Consider the following 18,085-nt stretch of genomic DNA (forward strand, 5'->3'; position numbering starts at 1 on the left):
CTGTCTCAAAAAAAAAAAAAAATATATATGTGTGTGTGTGTGTGTGTGTGTGTGTATCACACACACACACACACATAAACACAATAAAATAAAAATACAATAATGATGAACTATATTAATAATACATACTTTTCACAATTTTTTAAAATAAAGAATATCAGGTTACAAAACAGCAATGTATAGTAAAAATCCATTACCATGAGATGTAGATTAATCTGTATATTTAAATTTTTTCATTCTACCATGAATATATACTACTTTAATAATTTTAAATAACTGCAAACTTTTGTTTGAAACAATAAACAGTAACTACTGAAGTAGAAATGGAGAGTTAGAGAAATCTATACGAATGTAGGAATACCTTGGGAAACTGGTTTACTTTAAGAGTCTTCAATAATTAGTTTTTACTCACTGTTAGCATCTGAAAGTCTTTGCTGAAAAAAATTATGGTTGGCTATTATAGCTAAGTGAATTATTAAATGTAAGTGTAAATATGTTAATACCAATATATTTTATATTGATTTTACTAGTTCCAATCATCTATTAAAATGCAAATAAAGCATACAACACCTAATCCTTTATATTTTTAAACTTCAAATACTGGACAAAATTTTGATAAATTTATTACTTTAAAGTATTAAGATCTAGGCCGGGCGCGGTGGCTCACGCCTGTAATCCTAGCTCTGGGAGGCCGAGGCGGGTGGATCGCTCGAGGTCAGGAGTTCGAGACCAGCCTGAGCAAGAGTGAGACCCCGTCTCTACTAAAAATAGAAAGAAATTATCTGGCCAACTAAAAATATATATACAAAAAAAAAATTAGCCGGGCATGGTGGCTCATGCCTGTAGTCCCAGCTACTCGGGAGGCTGAGACAGTAGGATCGCTTAAGCCCAGGAGTCTGAGGTTGCTGTGAGCTAGGCTGATGCCACGGCACTCACTCTAGCCGGGGCAACAAAGTGAGACTCTGTCTCAAAAAAAAAAAAAATAAAATAAAGTATTAAGATCTAGTCAATGTTATAGGATACGCATTTACACCATGAAATCCACTGTAAACTATAGCATTAAAAATTTTCCCTAGTACTTTCAGAAATTTTACTAACATTTCAAGTTTAAACAACATTATATAAAAACTTCAACTTTGAGAAGATCAGAAAAAACTAAAACAGGACTATTTTTGGCTTCTTTTGGTACTGAGGGCATCACAACACTATTAAAGCACACCCTTGAACACAAGTTTACCAGTATTCCCAGGACACCAGTAAGAGGACTCCATGTATACATATGTAGTTATAGCCAATTAATAAAGGGAACAGGTAATGTGGATACAATCTAAATTTCAGGGTTAATACAACTTAAAAATATGTATAAACTGTATTTGGACAGAGGCTAAAAGAATCACTGTTAAACCTCATTTATTTATCATAACACTAAGATGACCAAGAAATTCCTGTTTTTGAAGAAATAGGATCATTGATACTGGGTAGAGATTTTGAGCACTTGTACTTTAAGACTGCAAGTCTAGCAGAATATGTTAAAATCCCTTGGTGAAAGGATACTGGAAGAGGATAGTCACACGGTCTCAAAGTATCATCCCACAGATGATATGCTTTTATAATAAAGAAAGATCTGAAATACTATACCTTAACTGAGAGAGTAAAACAGCACCTCTAAGAATGGAGAAATCAGACATATGTCTCTTGGTCTGATGCAATGAGAAACTCACAACTTCACCTACATAATATGCTTGGCTAAAGTGTTAAACCTGAATCATGAGGAAATAATCAGACAAATCTAGATTGGGGGTATTCTACAAGGAAACTAGCCTCCACTTTTCAAAAATATCAATGCTAGATTAGAGATAATGAAAGAAACATGATAATTAAAAGCAATGTGTTAACTTTGGTTGTAGATAAAGACAAATTGGCTATAAAGGACATGTTGGAACCACGAGAGAAATCTCAATACGGATGGTATAATAGATTATATTATTGTATCAATGTTAACTTTTGGAGGGTTATGAAAATAGTCTCATGATCATGAGGAAAATGTCCATGTTTTTAGAAAATATATGCTGAAATACTTAGTTGTAGGGTATTTTATGTCTGCATCTGGTTTTCAAATGATAACAAGACAAAAAAAAATGTACTCACATACTCACAAAATAAAAACAACTGGCAAATCCAATTAAAAAGTAAATGAGTATTCATTATACTAATCTTTCTGTAGGTTTGAAATTTTTCAAAATATAAAGTTAAGACACAAAAACTTCAGTGTATTGTTGAAAATAATTGAAGAGAGGGAGGCTTAAGTATTGTTAACCCTAATTTCAGAATAACAAGCCAAGCACATAAGTATGAGTTCTTAATACATACTCTGTTCTCCTTGTGGCTATTGAAAGCATTATCTTCCTCTAATGTTTTATCTAGATCTTCCTCAGTAAGTTCAGTTTTCACATTTTGGTTTTCTTCAGTGTTTTCTGATTCCTCAATCAAATCTTCATCTTCCACCAAATCTTCTAGACTATTTTCCCATGAAATGGTGGCTCTTTTTACATTTAATATTTTATTATCCGAATTACTATCTAGTGATACATTTTGAGAAGATTTGACAGGTCCAAATGATTTTTCTTGAGATGAATTTAAATTGTCTGGAACACAAACCTGTTAAAATATCCAATGTGACTTTTAAAATAATAAAGTTAAGAACTGTCCACTAGAAAATAATTAATTTTATAAAGTCAAATGACAATTTGAGTTTTAAAAGAAAAGCTATGCAAACAAACATTCAAAAAGAAATTAGCATCCTTAAATGAACATTCTGATTTTTCAAAAGCTACTTATACAGGTATACTACAGGTAAATCTACCTTCCTGGGTTAACCTCTTAGCAAGATTTCTAGCAGGGGGTTTTCCAATTACTCAGAAGCCATAACTGAACCAGATGGATGGCTGACAATTCATTCTAAGAACAGTCATTAATTTGTAACTGATGCTGGGTATAGTGGCTCCTGCCTATAATCCTAGCTACTTGTGAATCTAAGGTGGGAGAATCGCTTGAGGCCAGGAATTAGAGACTAGCCTGGGCAACACAGCAAGACCCCATCTCTAAACAAAATTTTTTTTGAAATTAGCAGGGCATGGTGGCGCACACCTGTAGTCCCAGCTACTCAAGAGGCTGAGACAGGAGGATCCCTTGAGCCCAGGAGTTTGAGGCTGCAGTGCCCTATGATCATGCCACTGCACTCCAGTCAGGGCAACAGAGAGAGGCCCTCTCTCTTCAAAAAAAATTTTTTTAATTAAAAAATTTGTAACTAATGTTTATTATTAATACATCACTCAAGGTCACTGTAATCCTAGAAGGGCAGGGGTAACTTTCAATCTTTTCCCATCTCTTCCTACTTGGTCAAATATTTACATTTTTAATTCTCAATTATTCCCTAGGCTTATAGTAATAAGTACAAAATGATTATTTATTTCAAGAAAAAATATTAATGTTCTAATAATAAGAAGAGGCTTAATAAATATATATTTACTTTTTGTGCAATGGCTGAGAACTTCAATACATTGAGTGTTTCATCATAGGCAAAACAACATTGACTAATGTTGACAATCATACATATTTTCCCTTTACCATTAAAAAAACTTTGAAAATAGTGGGTCAGTTTACTTTCCCGGAAAGGCACATGCTGTTGAAACCTATGGAAAAAAATTTTCAAAAATTGTAAGTTAAAACAAATCTCATGAAGTCAAGATGCTGATAAATTTTACAAAGAAATAATTGATCCCGCTATTATGGACTTAAACTTTAGGTTGTGATTAGTACCACCTGCAATAGTCCTTCTCTGCTTATTTTCTTTAAATATTTCCCTTAGTAATGCAAAGAAAATCACATTTAACTAGATTGTGTTCTCTAGTAGAGAGCAACTATTCACTAGCTACTATGAGATACCTTAACTAGAAATAGTGAAGCCTAATTTATCATTTATGCAGGCTAAAATGCTAATTAATACAAAAAGTTATCACATGTAGAAGAACACACAATGCTGTAGTAAGAAAAACATGGTTTTAGATGTTAAACCAGCATCGTGAGAAGCTTATCCTCTACAGAGTCTGTTTGTACGTATTTGCTATAGAAAATACTGAGTTTATTTGATGAATTACTGGCATTGACTTTTTAAAAATTTCTATCTTCTTTTTAATCCAAGATCCCTAAGTACTTTAATCATAATCCATACACAGGCATTATGTAAGAAGGTTAAACAGAAAAGAACTTTATAAAACCAGCAAAGTTGAAAGTTTAAATATTATATTAATATGCTAATAACACTTTCAGCAACACTTACTTTGACTTTTCACTGTTCTTCAAAACATTGATACACTTCCCCAGAGTCAATAAAGAAGTGTTTATGTTCCCAGTCTCTCTTAACCTTTCACCTTCATTCTGTGTCTTCATGCTTCGTTCTGAACCAGCAAGATCACATAAAGACAATCTGAATTAATCAAAAAAAAAAAAATTACTTTAAAAGTTCTTCAAAACAATTCAAAATAATTACAATTTAAATACTCAACTTACTCACTGACTCGAATTACACGAGACATTTCAGAATCTTCGATCTGTAATATTCTAATAGTGAATATGCTGTGACTGAAATACAAAGATCAAATGTTATCTTTACATCTTTAATTACTATATTCTAAATAGGAGAGTGACGAGTATCTAAATCGACCTCTATTTTATACCCTAATATTAGCTGTAGTCCACGACTGCATTTCCCAACTATGCTGCCAAACATTTCAATCCAGTGTCCCACTGTCATCCATATACCCAATTGCCTAAAATCATATATCTTATGCATAGCCCCAAATCCCTCAAACCTTCTCCTGACATTCCAACTTCTATTAATGAAATCATTTATAATAGTCACAATTTTCTCATAAAGAACATATTAGTTCAAATTGTATTATGTACAGCTAATATTCTTTGAATATGTACCTAAAGCAAAGCATACATTTGACCTATAGATCTGGATCATATATCATCCCATGTCAAACTAAGTATGGGGACAGGGCTCTTTCTCCCTTAAGACAAGGCCTGTTTTAAATATCTCACTGCTTGAGGCCAGGCACAGGGGTTCATACTTATAATCCCAGCACTCTGGAAGGCTGAAGAGGGAGGATCACTTGAGCCTGGGAGTTCAAAGCAGCTTGGGCAACATAGTGAGACCCTGTCTCTAGAAAAAATAAGAAAAATTAGCCAGGAGTGGTGGCGCGTAGGAGGCTGAGGCAGAAGGATTGTTTGAGCCCAGGAGTTTGAGGCTGCAGTGAGCTATGATAGTGACACTGCACTCCAGCCTGGGCAACAGAGTAAGACCCTGTCTCAAGTAAGTAAGTAAATAAATAATATACTGCTCAAACTTACTTCCTGTGTCTCTCATCCCCTAATCCCTTCCACAAAAACATAACCCCTTGAGATTATAGCCTATTTCAGTATGTATATAGCATTCATGGGGTAAGTGGAAAAGACACAGAGAAAAGGCCTGATTATAGACAACTCTGAAAATATTGAGCTTAGATATTGATATTAAGAAAGAGTAAAAAAACCTCAGAGACTTCCTGCAAATTAGTAAACCTAATGTTAAGATAAGAAATTGTATTGATAATATTATGCATTTAGTGCTGTTCAGTTTACAGAATGTTTTTATGCCTATAAATTCATTTAAAACATCACAGAACCTATTGCCCACTTTAATTTAAAATCAGTTGTATTTAAATTAGCGCAGAATACCATGGGTGCTCCAGGCTCACCCCATAGGGTTTATTCCTTACCTTCTACTGGAAGCATTATTCAGTTTTGTGAAGGCAACACTCTGGTGCTTTATTCCTAGTTTTAAAAGTCTATATGCTTCTTTGGAATCAAATACTTGAATCCATTGTAGATCTTTAAAAAATAAAGAATATGCATATCAATTTATTAAAACATAGGATGTGTTCTACAATATAATCTCTTTGATGTTCTTTTCCAGGGAAATATAATGACATTTTTCTTCTAATAAACACATCCTAGCTGCCCTTAACTCAGCTATATCATGTTCCACAAGAGAAGAGGTATAGAAGAGGAGGGGATTATAACAATGTTCCAATATTTAAGTTACACAAACACAGAAAGTAAATGTTCTTTAATAGAATTTGTCATAGGGAAAATTAAAAACAAGTAAAATTCCTTAGAATAAGAACTCAGTAAAAAAGGAGAGATGAAATACAGTACAGATTAAATTTACAAAATTACCCAGCTATTAGACATAGCAGACTGCAATTCATTAGTGAATCATGAAATCAAATTTATTGAGTCATAACCAGCATTTTATAAAAATGAAATAGGAGATTAAAAATAGTACAATATACTCCTTGTAGTAAAACTATAATTAATGAAACTTTTGACATGTAAATATTACAAATGCATACAAATACATACATGAGTACTGAGTTATGATGTTATTAATACGTATTTCCTACTGTAATTGCTTTTTAAAGGCTGGAAAAAGTACTAGGGAAGAACAGTAACATTTTATAGCTCTAAAATTTGGACTTTGTTACAAAGTAGCAGAATAATGTAAATATCAACACACATAGCTTTTGTCATCACCAAGAATCCAATCCACGATATTCAAGTAAACATTATACCAAACTAGACCCTTTCATATTCAAGTTTAATAAATATACCAAAACATACTTTCAAAGCACAAAATTCTCTTATTCTCTTGATGTTAATAATCAGTATAAAATTTTCAACTTCCTGTCTGCTTTCCTATAACTATCACAAAGTCCAGGAAGGGAACTATGAGCAGTAAAATAAAAATATTCATTAGTATACCTTTTATAAAAGAATAGCCCTTTACATCTTGGGAAAGGCGCAGCATCTTCCTCTTTTGGAATTTAGATGATACAGGAACAAACAAGTCATAAATACATTCATTGTAAATCTCAAAGAAAGAAACCCATACAGAAAATTTTATATTATTATCCATATTCAAGCTAGCGTGTTCACAATCTTTCATGGATTCTTCAAACTCTGGAATATTCAAAGAATTTGTTAAACTTCCTACAAAAAGAAGAAAGAAAAAGGATAATGACAAAATTGAGCAATTGACAAAAAAATGGGACAAAAGTATAGATCAAGACTGCTGGACTTGAAAAACCAAGTATTCTTAATCTTACGACCATCTATGTTACATATTTTTTTAGAACAAAGCAAGATGTAAATAATATTTGGATTAAGAAAAGTTTGACTTCTTCTTATCCTTCCTGTCTGAAAATATGCTAATGAACCAAACAGAAATTAAGCATAAAGGACAAAGAAAAACAAGAGTGCCTCTTGAATTCAATATTAAAATTCTAAGCAGTAAAAAGGGAGAGCTGTGTTATTTAATCCAAATAAAACTTTACAATGACTGGCATTTCACATAGGCATCATTTTCCAGATATTTTTGACTACATCATTATAGAAATTAAATCATTAGAAGTGATTTAAAAATTTAAAGCTTTTCAAATGTACTTCATATGATCAACATATTAAATATAAGTGAGAAAGGAAACCTTACCATTAACAGTATCATAGCTGTCATTATGCAAAACAACCTAAAAAAGAAAGATTTTTTCTTAGTTAAAAAATATTCTTAGTTAAGGTTAAATAACCAAGATATTAATTAACTATCCAAACAAGTCACAAATCAAATCATAACCTTTCATCCAGTCAATGTAGTGACCTCTGTTTATTAGTTTTTTTCCTAGTTAAATAATATAGTCCCATAATGCAAAAAGTTGGGAAAATACAGAAAAGTATTAAAAAGAATATCACCATGTATAGTCAATCCCAACCATCCTGAAGTAATTACTGTTAATATTTCTATTATTTTCCCCACACTTAAGTTTTTATCCTCATAATTAAAAATTATTTGTAAACAGTTGATGGCCATGTACCCGAAGAGACATGAAATGAATTATTTCTTTATTATTAAATATTTAAATTATTTACAAAGTTTTGCCAGTAAAAATACTAAGATAATATTTTCTTCTGCATTCTAATTATTTCCTTAGAATATGTACCTAAAACTGAATTGGTAGATAAAAAGATATGAAAAATTTAAAAGTTCTCATTCTTAATACAGTATTGCCAAACTGCTTTCTAGAAATATTTTACAATCAATGTATGAAAGTACATTCTCATTCTTTTATACATTTTAATAATTTCATAGGAAAAATAATATTTTAACTGGATAACTTGTTAGTAAACTTTTTTCATTATTAATGATTTTAATTTTCTATATGAATTACTTATGCAATTAACTACTAACCTTCATAATTTTTGTTAATATACTATTTTACTTTCAGAGACCATAATCATGGACTCCGAACTTTGAACTCCACTGAGCAACTCACTTTTTCTTATTACTTTAAAACCCTGGTTTCTAAATATCTAAAAATAAGAAAATCCCCATTAATATTTGAAAATATGTGTAAAAACTGTTAATAGTTTTCAACAGTCTCGAATAGAATAAATGTCTGTAAACATAAAACAAAACTCAGAATCCATAGGAGGAATAAATAGATTAAGTATAACTTCATAAAAAATTTTAAAAGTTTATATGGTACCACCTTATTAAAATAATATCCCCTCACAACATATTGTATATTTATTTATTGTCAGTCTCCATGAGGACAGTACCATTTGTGCTCAGCACTTAAAATACTGCCTGAACAACAGTAGGTGCCTTAATAAAAAACTGTTGAATAAATTGACAAACACATGGGAGTAGGGAGAAGCAAACAATAAGTTGAAAAACTTGCAACCCATATAATGATGTATTAATTTTTTTAATAAGTTCTTACAAATCAGTAAGAAGCCAAGATAAAAATGGGCAAAGAGCATATATGACAATTCACAGGAAAAATTCTAAGATATACTAATCACCTTGTTCATCATTACAGAAATATGAATTAAGCCCAAATGAGAAAGACCATTTTCGTTTAAAAAAAAAAAACTATATCCTACATATAATATATAAAGAAAAAGATATGAAGATATATGTAACCATATATATGACTGTGCATGTGTATATGCAGACATACAGAAAGCTCTACGCATAGATTTTATACAGAGAGAAAAAGTCAAAAGAACATACTTTCCAATCTCTTAATGGTTTTCTCTTACTGGTTTATTATTGTAGGAATGCAATTATAATAAACTTTTACTTTTTATTTCTCACATTTCCTTATTTAAATTTTGTATAAATATTACTTTCACAATTAAACAAACAGAATTTTAGCCAGGTGCAGTGGCCCATGCCTGTAATATTAGCACTTTGGGAGGCCGAGGCAGGAAGATCACTTGAGGCCAGGAGTTTGAGACCAGCCTGGGCAATGTAGCAAGACCTCATCTCTATAAAAAATAATTAGTGAGGCATGGTGGCACATGCCTGTAGTCCTAGCTACCCAGGAGGCTGAGGCAGGAGGATCACTTGAGATCAGGAGTTTGAGACTGGAGTGAGCTATGAGTGAGCCACTGCTCTCCAGCCTGGGCAACAGAGCCAGAGACCCTGTCTCAATCAATCAATCAATAAAATAAAAAACACAGAATTTTTAAAATTCATCACATAAAAAGTATAATGCTGGCTCTACAACAACCAAAATCATTTCAGAACCATTTACATCTGTATTGTTTAAACATTCTTGCTGTTTTCACAACATAAAATAAGAGAAAGAGATGTCTTCAAACTTCAAGCTTTAAATATCTTTCTCAAGAAAAACCCAAAAGCAGCCACTACCACCACAAAATAGATTCCAATATAGGTTGAAACAAAAAGGTTTATAAAAAGTCATGATTTATATATGTTTTACATACTAAAATAGCTCCATACCTCTTTAATTTGCCGAAGCAATGCACTTTTGCTAGCAACTTCTTCTTTCTCTTGGTCTGGTGATAACCGTAAGTATTCTCTGGATCTATGTGGTTTAAGGTTTGTCTTTGTGTACAGTCTTTCCTGAAGACTATCAAATAACACATTCAAAGTTCGAGGCAGAATGCCAATATTTTCTTCTGTGCCTATGAAAAGAATTTTTGTGTTATACTCTCTCAGACTAGTTGGAAAGAGGAAACTTTCCTGGACTACTAAAGTTCCTCCTGTACTACCAATAAGCAAGAGTAAATAGCTACAATATTACTAAGTGTGAGTGAAGTTGAGGGAATACTCAGTTTTCCATTACTTTGGTCTTCACTGTATTACTGACATGGACATTTTATCAACTACTATTGTGATGCAAAATCTGAAATTTTACATTCCTGTAAGGCCATAATATTAAGATTTATACTCACCCATAATCACAAAATATAAAAGTAAAATTAAAGTGTCTCCCTGATTACCAATGCTCAATTTTCTATATCACATCAATCCTTTTTCTGAATTTTCATCATCAATCTTATCCTCTATCAATGGGTAAAGTATTTTTACATGTGAATCAAATAAATCTGAATTAAAAGCCACAAGCAATACATATTCAATATGCTATTACTATTAAAAATGGAGCAAACACATACAAGCTGATGGAAATGTTAAATATATGCAAGTATTATAAAAATACTGAGTGAATATTATTGTTTCTTTATCCTTTCCAACCAAAATGAAACAGTATTTACCTTGAAATGTATATGTTTTTCCTGAATTGGTTAGCCCATAAGTAAAAATCAGGCGACTTTGTCCTTTCAAGAGGTCTTTTATTGGCTGCATAATACAACCCTGAAAGAATTCCTTCTGTGTAGTTCCTGGACCAAAAACCTACGTAAACATTTTTAAAACAAGTCTTTTTAGAAAATTCAGGTTAACTCACAATGTGTTCTACCCATCTCTCATGTTTAAAAAATTTTAAAGATTGGTTATGTAAGATTCATTCTTAAAACAGTTGCCATACCGCCACCTTCACAAATTACACTTGATGGTTTTACTACCAGAAAATTTTCAAATTCTCAAGATAGAAATTTGACCCAGCCAATCAAATTGTCATTTAAGGTTTGAAAAAAAATCATTTCTTTAAAAAAAAATAATAATTTTAAGAACACTGAAGTGATTTCTTCACTTCCAGTTACATATTTCCAGACCTGAAATCTGAGACTTAAACTCTTAAGGAAAAAATACCAGTACCTAAGATCTAAGTTCCATAAGCACAAAATGTACAGTCATTACATACGATTATAACATATAGCCATTTAGCCCAAGCAAGTCTCTTCCTCTTTAAAAATAAATCGGTTTCACATGGGTGCTTACCTTGGAAAAACTGAATTTCTGTGCCATCTGCCCAGAGCTTTTCTCACTTAACCGACTAAGGATGCTTTGAGGGTCTTTGAGCAGAACGGTCTGTGAATCCAGAATATGCACACAGCCCTAGAACACATACCCACAATAAATAAGAACAATAGTATTTTGTCTGTTTAATGAAAGCAACATATTAAAACACAATTAAATCCAACACAAACCTCCGATTCATGTTCTTTTTCTGACTGTGTGAATGGTCTTATTCGAAGACAAACCTGGAGATAATCTTTAGATTCCTTAAGAAGAAAAAAATAAGTATATTTTAAAGATACAAAATATGGCTTTTCAGAGATCATCTTTCTTCAGCATGGCTAATTGTTATGTAATAATCTGAGATCAAACAGAATTTCTAAGCAAATAGCCACTATTCTGTTTTTAAAGATTTTAGAAAAACTCAACAAATCTGTTTAAATGAAAACAAAATACACCACAAAAGATTCAGTTTCCTTACCTCCTGTATTTATATGTGAAGTTTACATAAAGCCTTTTTTCCATAAAAGCCTAACCTTTATATCTAATACAATTAATGAGGCTCTAAGTAATTGGAAAATAGAACTCATTCTAGAATAAGTCACAAGTAACCAGAATATCCTACTAACCCAATGCTTGATTCCGTCACACATTCAGAATTTTGTTACTCTGAAATATTCTCTGTGCTATTTTGTTTTGAAGGAGAAATAAGTTTAGTTCATTTTTAAATGTAATTTTAAAGAAATGTTTTAAATTTTCTTTAAAAAGATAAAAAAAGGAAACAATTACTTGAAAACCACAACTTAACAAAACAGAAATAAGAACTAGAAAATCTGACTAACCATGTATCTATTAAAGAAATTCAATCCATTTTCAAACAAAATAATCCTACAAAGAAAAACCAAGGCCCTGCTAGTTTACTGGTAAATTCTATTAAACATTTAAGAAAATAATCATACATAAACTCTTTACTAAAATAAAGGAAGAGAAAACACCTCAACTAATTTTGAGTTTGACATAACCTTGATAACACACAATCTGCAAAGATATCCTCAGAAAAAAATTATAGAATATACCACATTAAGATAGAAGCAAAGGCCGGGCATGGTGGCTCACGTCTGTAATCCTAGCACTCTGGGAGGCCACGGCAGGTGGATTGCTTGAGGTCAGGAGTTCGAGACCAGCCTGAGCAAGAGCGAGACCCCATCTCTACTAAAAATAGAGAGAAATTATATAGCCAACTAAAAATCTATATAGAAAAAATTAGCCGGGCATAGTGGCGCATGCCTGTAGTCCCAGCTACTCGGGAGGCTGAGGCAGTAGGATCGCTTAAGCCGAGGAGTCTGAGGTTGCTGTGAGCTAGGCTGACGCCATGGCACTCATTCTAGCCTGGGCAACAAAGCGAGACTCTGTCTCAAAAAAAAAAAAAAAAAAAGATAGAAGCAAAATTTCCCAAACAAAATACTAGCCAATATACAAAATAGGATAATACATCCTGACCAAGAATGGCTTCTCCCAGGAATTATAAGGTCAGTTTAGCATTCAAAAATCAATCAGGGCAATTAACCACATTAAAAGAATAAATGAGAAACTTTATAAATACAAAAATAAAGCACATGACAAAATTCAACACCCATTCATAATTAGAATTCTCAGCAAAGTATAACAAAAGGAAACTTCCTTAACCTAATAAAGGGCGTTTACAAAAAAAATCTACAGCTAACATCATGCTTAATGTGAAAGGCTGAATCTGAGTAGCAAGATGAGTAACAAGACAGGGATTTCCACTTCACCACTTCTATTAACACTGTACTAAAGGTTCTATAGCCAGTGCAATCAGGCACAAAAAGGAATGGAAAGGAAAGGAAAAGAAAAGAAAACAAGAGAAAGGAAAAAAAAATGCATCCAAACTGGGAAAGAAGAAATAAAATTGTCTTTATTCAGAGACAACATGAACATATGCACACAAATCCAACAAATTCACAAAAAACTAATGTATACTGACAGCATGCTGAATAGAAGTTACCTGAAGGTATAATGAAAGGGAGGGATTATAAGGAGGCTTGAGGAAACTTTTGAGGATAAATATATTCATTATCTTGACTGTCCTGATAGTTTCACAGTATACGAATATGTCAAAACTTGTTAAACTGCATACTTCAAATATATGCAGTTTCTTTAATCTTAATTATACCTCAACAGAGTTGTTAAGAAATAATGATTTACAACAGCATCAAATAACATTAAATGTTTACAAATATATTTGACAAAAGACATGGAAGACCTCTACATTGACAAGTATAAAATACTACTGAGACATTCAAGATCTAAATAAATAAATAGAGAAATATACTATGTTCATGGATTAAGACTCAATATTGTCAAGATGTCAACGATGATGGGCCAAAGATATAACCACTAAAACAAAGACTACAAAATTTCTAGAAGAAAATGTAGGACAAAATCTTCACAATTATGAGGAAGGCAAAGATTTCTTACAGAGGACACACACACCAAAAAAGAAATGTTAAACTAAACATCTTTAAATTTAAAAATATCTCATCAAGACATAAATCTGATAAAGGATATGTATCTGGAAGATACAAAGATCTCTCACAAATCACTAATAAGACAAATAACCTAATTTTTTTAAGTGGGAAAAAGATATAAAGAGACACTTTACAAAAGAAAGTATAGGAATGGCCAAGAAATAACCGAAAAAGCCCCAGTAGTGAAATGCATACTAAAACCATAAAAAGATACTACTACACACCCACTAAAATTAAAGACTGACATTACCAAATGTTCACAAGGAGGTGGAGGCACTAGAACCTGAATACATTACTGGTGCTGATAAAGCCACTCTGGAAAACAGTTTAGCAGTTACTTATAAACTTAAACTTAGACAACTTACACTCCTAAGTATTTATCAAAGAAAAATGAAAACACAAGTCCACAAAAAGGCTTGCACATGAATGTTCAGAGCAGCATTATTTATGATGGCCTTAAACCAGAAAATACCCAAATGTCTATCAAATGGTAAACGGAAATGTGGCATATCTGCACAATGGACTACTACTTAGCAATAGAAAGGAACTACTGACATATGATGGATGATGAATCTCAAAAACATAATGCTAAGTCAGGGATCAATAAATTTTTCTGTAAAAACCCAGAAAGCTAATATTTTAGGATCTACAGACCCTACAGTCTCTGTCACAACTACTCAACTCTGCCATTATAGTGCAAAACCAGATATAGAAAATAAGTAAACCAATGAGTATAGCTGAGATGCAATAAAACTTTATTTATGGACAGTGAAGTTTGACTCTCATATAATTTGCACATCATGAAACATTCTTCTTTTGATTTTTCTTCAACTATTTAAAAATATAAAAACCATTCTTAGCTTGTAAGTAAGTATAAAACAGGAAATACAAAAATAGGCCATTTTTTGCCAACCTTTGTGTTATAAAAAGGCAGATACAAACAACTACATAATGTATAATTCCATTTTATATAATCAAGAGGCACTTATCACAGAATTCCTTCCTTTCTTCTCTCTTTTGTCCCTTCCTTCCTTCATTTATTATTAAATGAGCTTAAAGTATTTAAAAGAACCTGACATAACATGGGTATTAAATGTTATTTTTTATCTATGCCCTGTAACTCCCCTTTCCCCCTTCCATTATTCTTTATAAAATGGGTTAGTTCATATTTCTAAGGCACCAAAATTAACAACCTAAAATGTAGCAAACAATATAAATGACTCAAAAAGTACACATATAAGAAAAGATCAGCAAAGACATGCAAGCAAACATTACAATGGTAGTAAGTAGGGTAGTGGGAGAACTTTTACTTAGTCTAAACACTATTGAGTTATTTTAGTTTTTAAAAATTTGTATTCTTTTTAAAATTAAGGCTTGCTATTCCCAGGGACATAGTGGAACATCTCACATTTTTTGAGGGAATCACAGCAATACTTCACATATATTGAACATCCTCCTGCCTCAGCCTCCTGAGTAGCTGTGACTGCAAGCACGCATCACCATACCCAGCTAATTTTCCCATTTTTAGTAGAGATGGGGTCTCGCTCTTGCTCAGGCTGGTCTTATCAACTCCTGACCTCAAGCCATCCTCCCACCTCAGCCTCCCAGAGTGCTGAGATTTCAGGTGTGAGCAACCCATGCCCGGTCACTATTTCTTTTGATGATGTCATATCTTTACCAAACTGGCTCTTTCAGTGGTTGCTGTGATAAAAAGCAAGTACTACATAAAAACAATGAAGGACAGAAAATGAGGGTGGCAGTATCTAATCAGATTCCAAGGTTTTAGAAGTTGTGCAGCCCTCAAAAGGCACACACATATCTCCAAATAAGGTCAAAATAGTAAATTAAATTAAATTTTAAAGGGTATGCATACCCTATTAGTAACTGTAGTTATCAAAGAATGAAATTTAAAACTTTTTTTCATTAAAGTTAATTTTTTTCTAATGGCTATTAAGTTCGGACATATTAAATACTTATTAAATTGTTTAGGCCTACTACTTGAAAAGGAACTGTTATATATTTCTTTTGGCCTAGAGCTTTATGACAAAGTTACTTAGATACAAGGTTGCCTTAATCCCAGACAGTTTGAGAATCTCTGTCCTAGTCACATGCACACACATAAATATTTCCATTCGTGATAATCAACATAATACTTTTTTTATACTTACTTCAGTGTTTGGAGCAACTAAGGAAAATTCATGAGAGAGATCAAGCTTAATGCCATCAAAATTTATTCCCGAAGGCCTTGCAATTGGGTCAGCACTAAAAACGTAAGATGGTCTCGGTACTCCCTCTTGATTCAAATTAGAGTCCATTCTGCAAGAATAACAGTAACTTTTTTAGACAACCTTACCAAGTCAGCATGTAAGCCACTCACACTTTAAAAAGTCTGGTTCTCTACTTTCCCCCAAATAACTAGAGTTCAGAAAGCATTAGACTGCTTCATGTATAACACAATGACCTATGGAAACGACAAAATATCAAATTATATTTATAGACTCTGAATCAAATAATATTGAACATGGCTTACTATTATTCACATGATTCAACCTATGGGTAGATCCATACAAAGAAATTTCATGAATAAAGGTAATCTGTAAAGATGGTAGAAAATATTCATTCTCTCCCTGAAATCCTCTCAAAAATCAATAGAAGATCATAGAGCAAATTATAACCTTATGTTATTTAAGTTATTTAGTGTCTTCTGAAGAACGTTACTTATAGACCTTGTTTTGCATTTAGAAGTTAAACTCAATTATCTGTAAAATCACTTTCAATTTAATTTTTGCAAATGCAAATAAAAAGTAAAATAACGTATGTAAACACATTCAAAACAGCACCTGACACATTACAGGTTTTAAATTCTTAAGTAAACTATTACAACTGAATTAAACATCAAATCACTAACCTTAAAGGTAAACTTATGAGTAAAAAATTAATTGAAAAAATATTAACATTCAAATATTTCCTGAGAATCTACTAGGTGCACAATACCAGGAAAAAGGGGAGGACTCTGTGCCGTTCTTTGACAAGATTATAAAATATCCAGAACAGTGACTCCCAAACTAGTGTTCTTGGCTCAAGAAGGTAATAACAGGGATCCACAAGTGTGGTCTAAATGATCCAATGATGGACCCTGCATATTGGCCCTGTGTTGTTTACCTCTTCACAGTAGGCAGGGACCTTAGCTCAAAAGCCCACCTGGCCACCAAACTTAAATTCTTAAGCATTTATTAATCTTTGCTTTAAATATAGACCAAATAAGTATATTTTTAGCCATTTAGGGCCCGCCAGCTTTGTATATCCCATGAAATTGCACCAAACATCTGCTAGACACAGATAGAACCCAGGGCTATCAAGACCCCCAAGCCACTGCTACCCTTCAAAGTTCTAAGCTCCCCTCTGTGCAACATCACTTAGACATGTAAGCCCTTCTGTGATTCTCCTCTCCCACTCCCTCGAGTTCCATTGCCTTTTTTCCCCTCTGGGTTGTGGTCCTTTACTCCGGTCTAGCAAAGGTCCCACTCTGAGAGGAATTTCCCTTGCCTATAACCCTTCAAAGCCCTGTCCAAATAAAGCTCCTTGTTTACCACTACCACCTCATGGTCATATCTTTTTCCCTGCTCAACCCCCAAAATTCCCAAACTCTCCACAAGAGCATTGTTGGGTTTTTTTCCCCCTAAATTGCAAAAAGACTAAGGAAATTATACATTTATCTTCAGTAGACCCAGGCAACCTATAGGATTAACCAACCATACAAGTAAACACATTTCATGTTTATTGACTGTTTTTATTGTGAAATCAGTGATGTAATGAAAATAGGAAAGAAAGTTACTTCAATAGTTTGATATAATATTTCAAATATGCAATTTATGGATGAAAATTAAGAAAAGGGTATCTCGTGGAGTAAAAAACAATTGGTGATCTAGAATATGGGGGGAAAGTTTGCCAAAAACCATTAAAGTACTGGCTTGACATTTCATGATGTAGAATTCATAGAAATGTCCAGAAAACTAGAAAATAAACTTCATTCTTTGGCTTCAAATAAATTTTGGTTTTAAAAAAAGTGGTGATAAATATTTTAAATTATTGAATTAAAAAGAATATTCCTATGTACTAAAAAAGAAGGTTATAATAAAGAAGTTTGTATTTCTTCATATGCTTGTTTTTCAATGAACAGGCTACTTCCTAGCATTTCTAAAATTGT

General features: G+C 32.5%; 1 protein-coding gene across 4 annotated transcripts in view; it reads right to left on the minus strand.

Moving 5' to 3' along the window:
• The window catches only part of KIF20B (kinesin family member 20B), a 62,865-nt gene that overhangs the window by 42,753 nt on the left and 2,027 nt on the right, over positions 1–18,085 (minus strand). For 3 of the 4 annotated variants that reach the window (XM_045567863.1, XM_045567860.1, XM_045567861.1), the window contains exons 2-13: positions 16,047–16,194; positions 11,521–11,595; positions 11,312–11,428; positions 10,687–10,825; positions 9,911–10,095; positions 7,595–7,631; positions 6,868–7,095; positions 5,823–5,934; positions 4,570–4,641; positions 4,340–4,486; positions 3,530–3,692; positions 2,371–2,658 (exon numbers count right to left, since the gene is read on the minus strand). In XM_045567863.1, coding sequence (XP_045423819.1) covers positions 2,371–2,658; positions 3,530–3,692; positions 4,340–4,486; positions 4,570–4,641; positions 5,823–5,934; positions 6,868–7,095; positions 7,595–7,631; positions 9,911–10,095; positions 10,687–10,825; positions 11,312–11,428; positions 11,521–11,595; positions 16,047–16,193 — 1,710 coding nt within the window. In that variant the 5' untranslated portion in view covers position 16,194. The remainder of the gene's footprint in view (positions 1–2,370; positions 2,659–3,529; positions 3,693–4,339; positions 4,487–4,569; positions 4,642–5,822; positions 5,935–6,867; positions 7,096–7,594; positions 7,632–9,910; positions 10,096–10,686; positions 10,826–11,311; positions 11,429–11,520; positions 11,596–16,046; positions 16,195–18,085) is intronic. The other variant, XM_045567862.1, reaches the window with a different exon arrangement.

This window comes from Lemur catta, chromosome 14 (genome assembly GCF_020740605.2).
Source record: "Lemur catta isolate mLemCat1 chromosome 14, mLemCat1.pri, whole genome shotgun sequence".
In the NCBI taxonomy this organism is placed as follows: Eukaryota; Metazoa; Chordata; class Mammalia; order Primates; family Lemuridae; genus Lemur; species Lemur catta.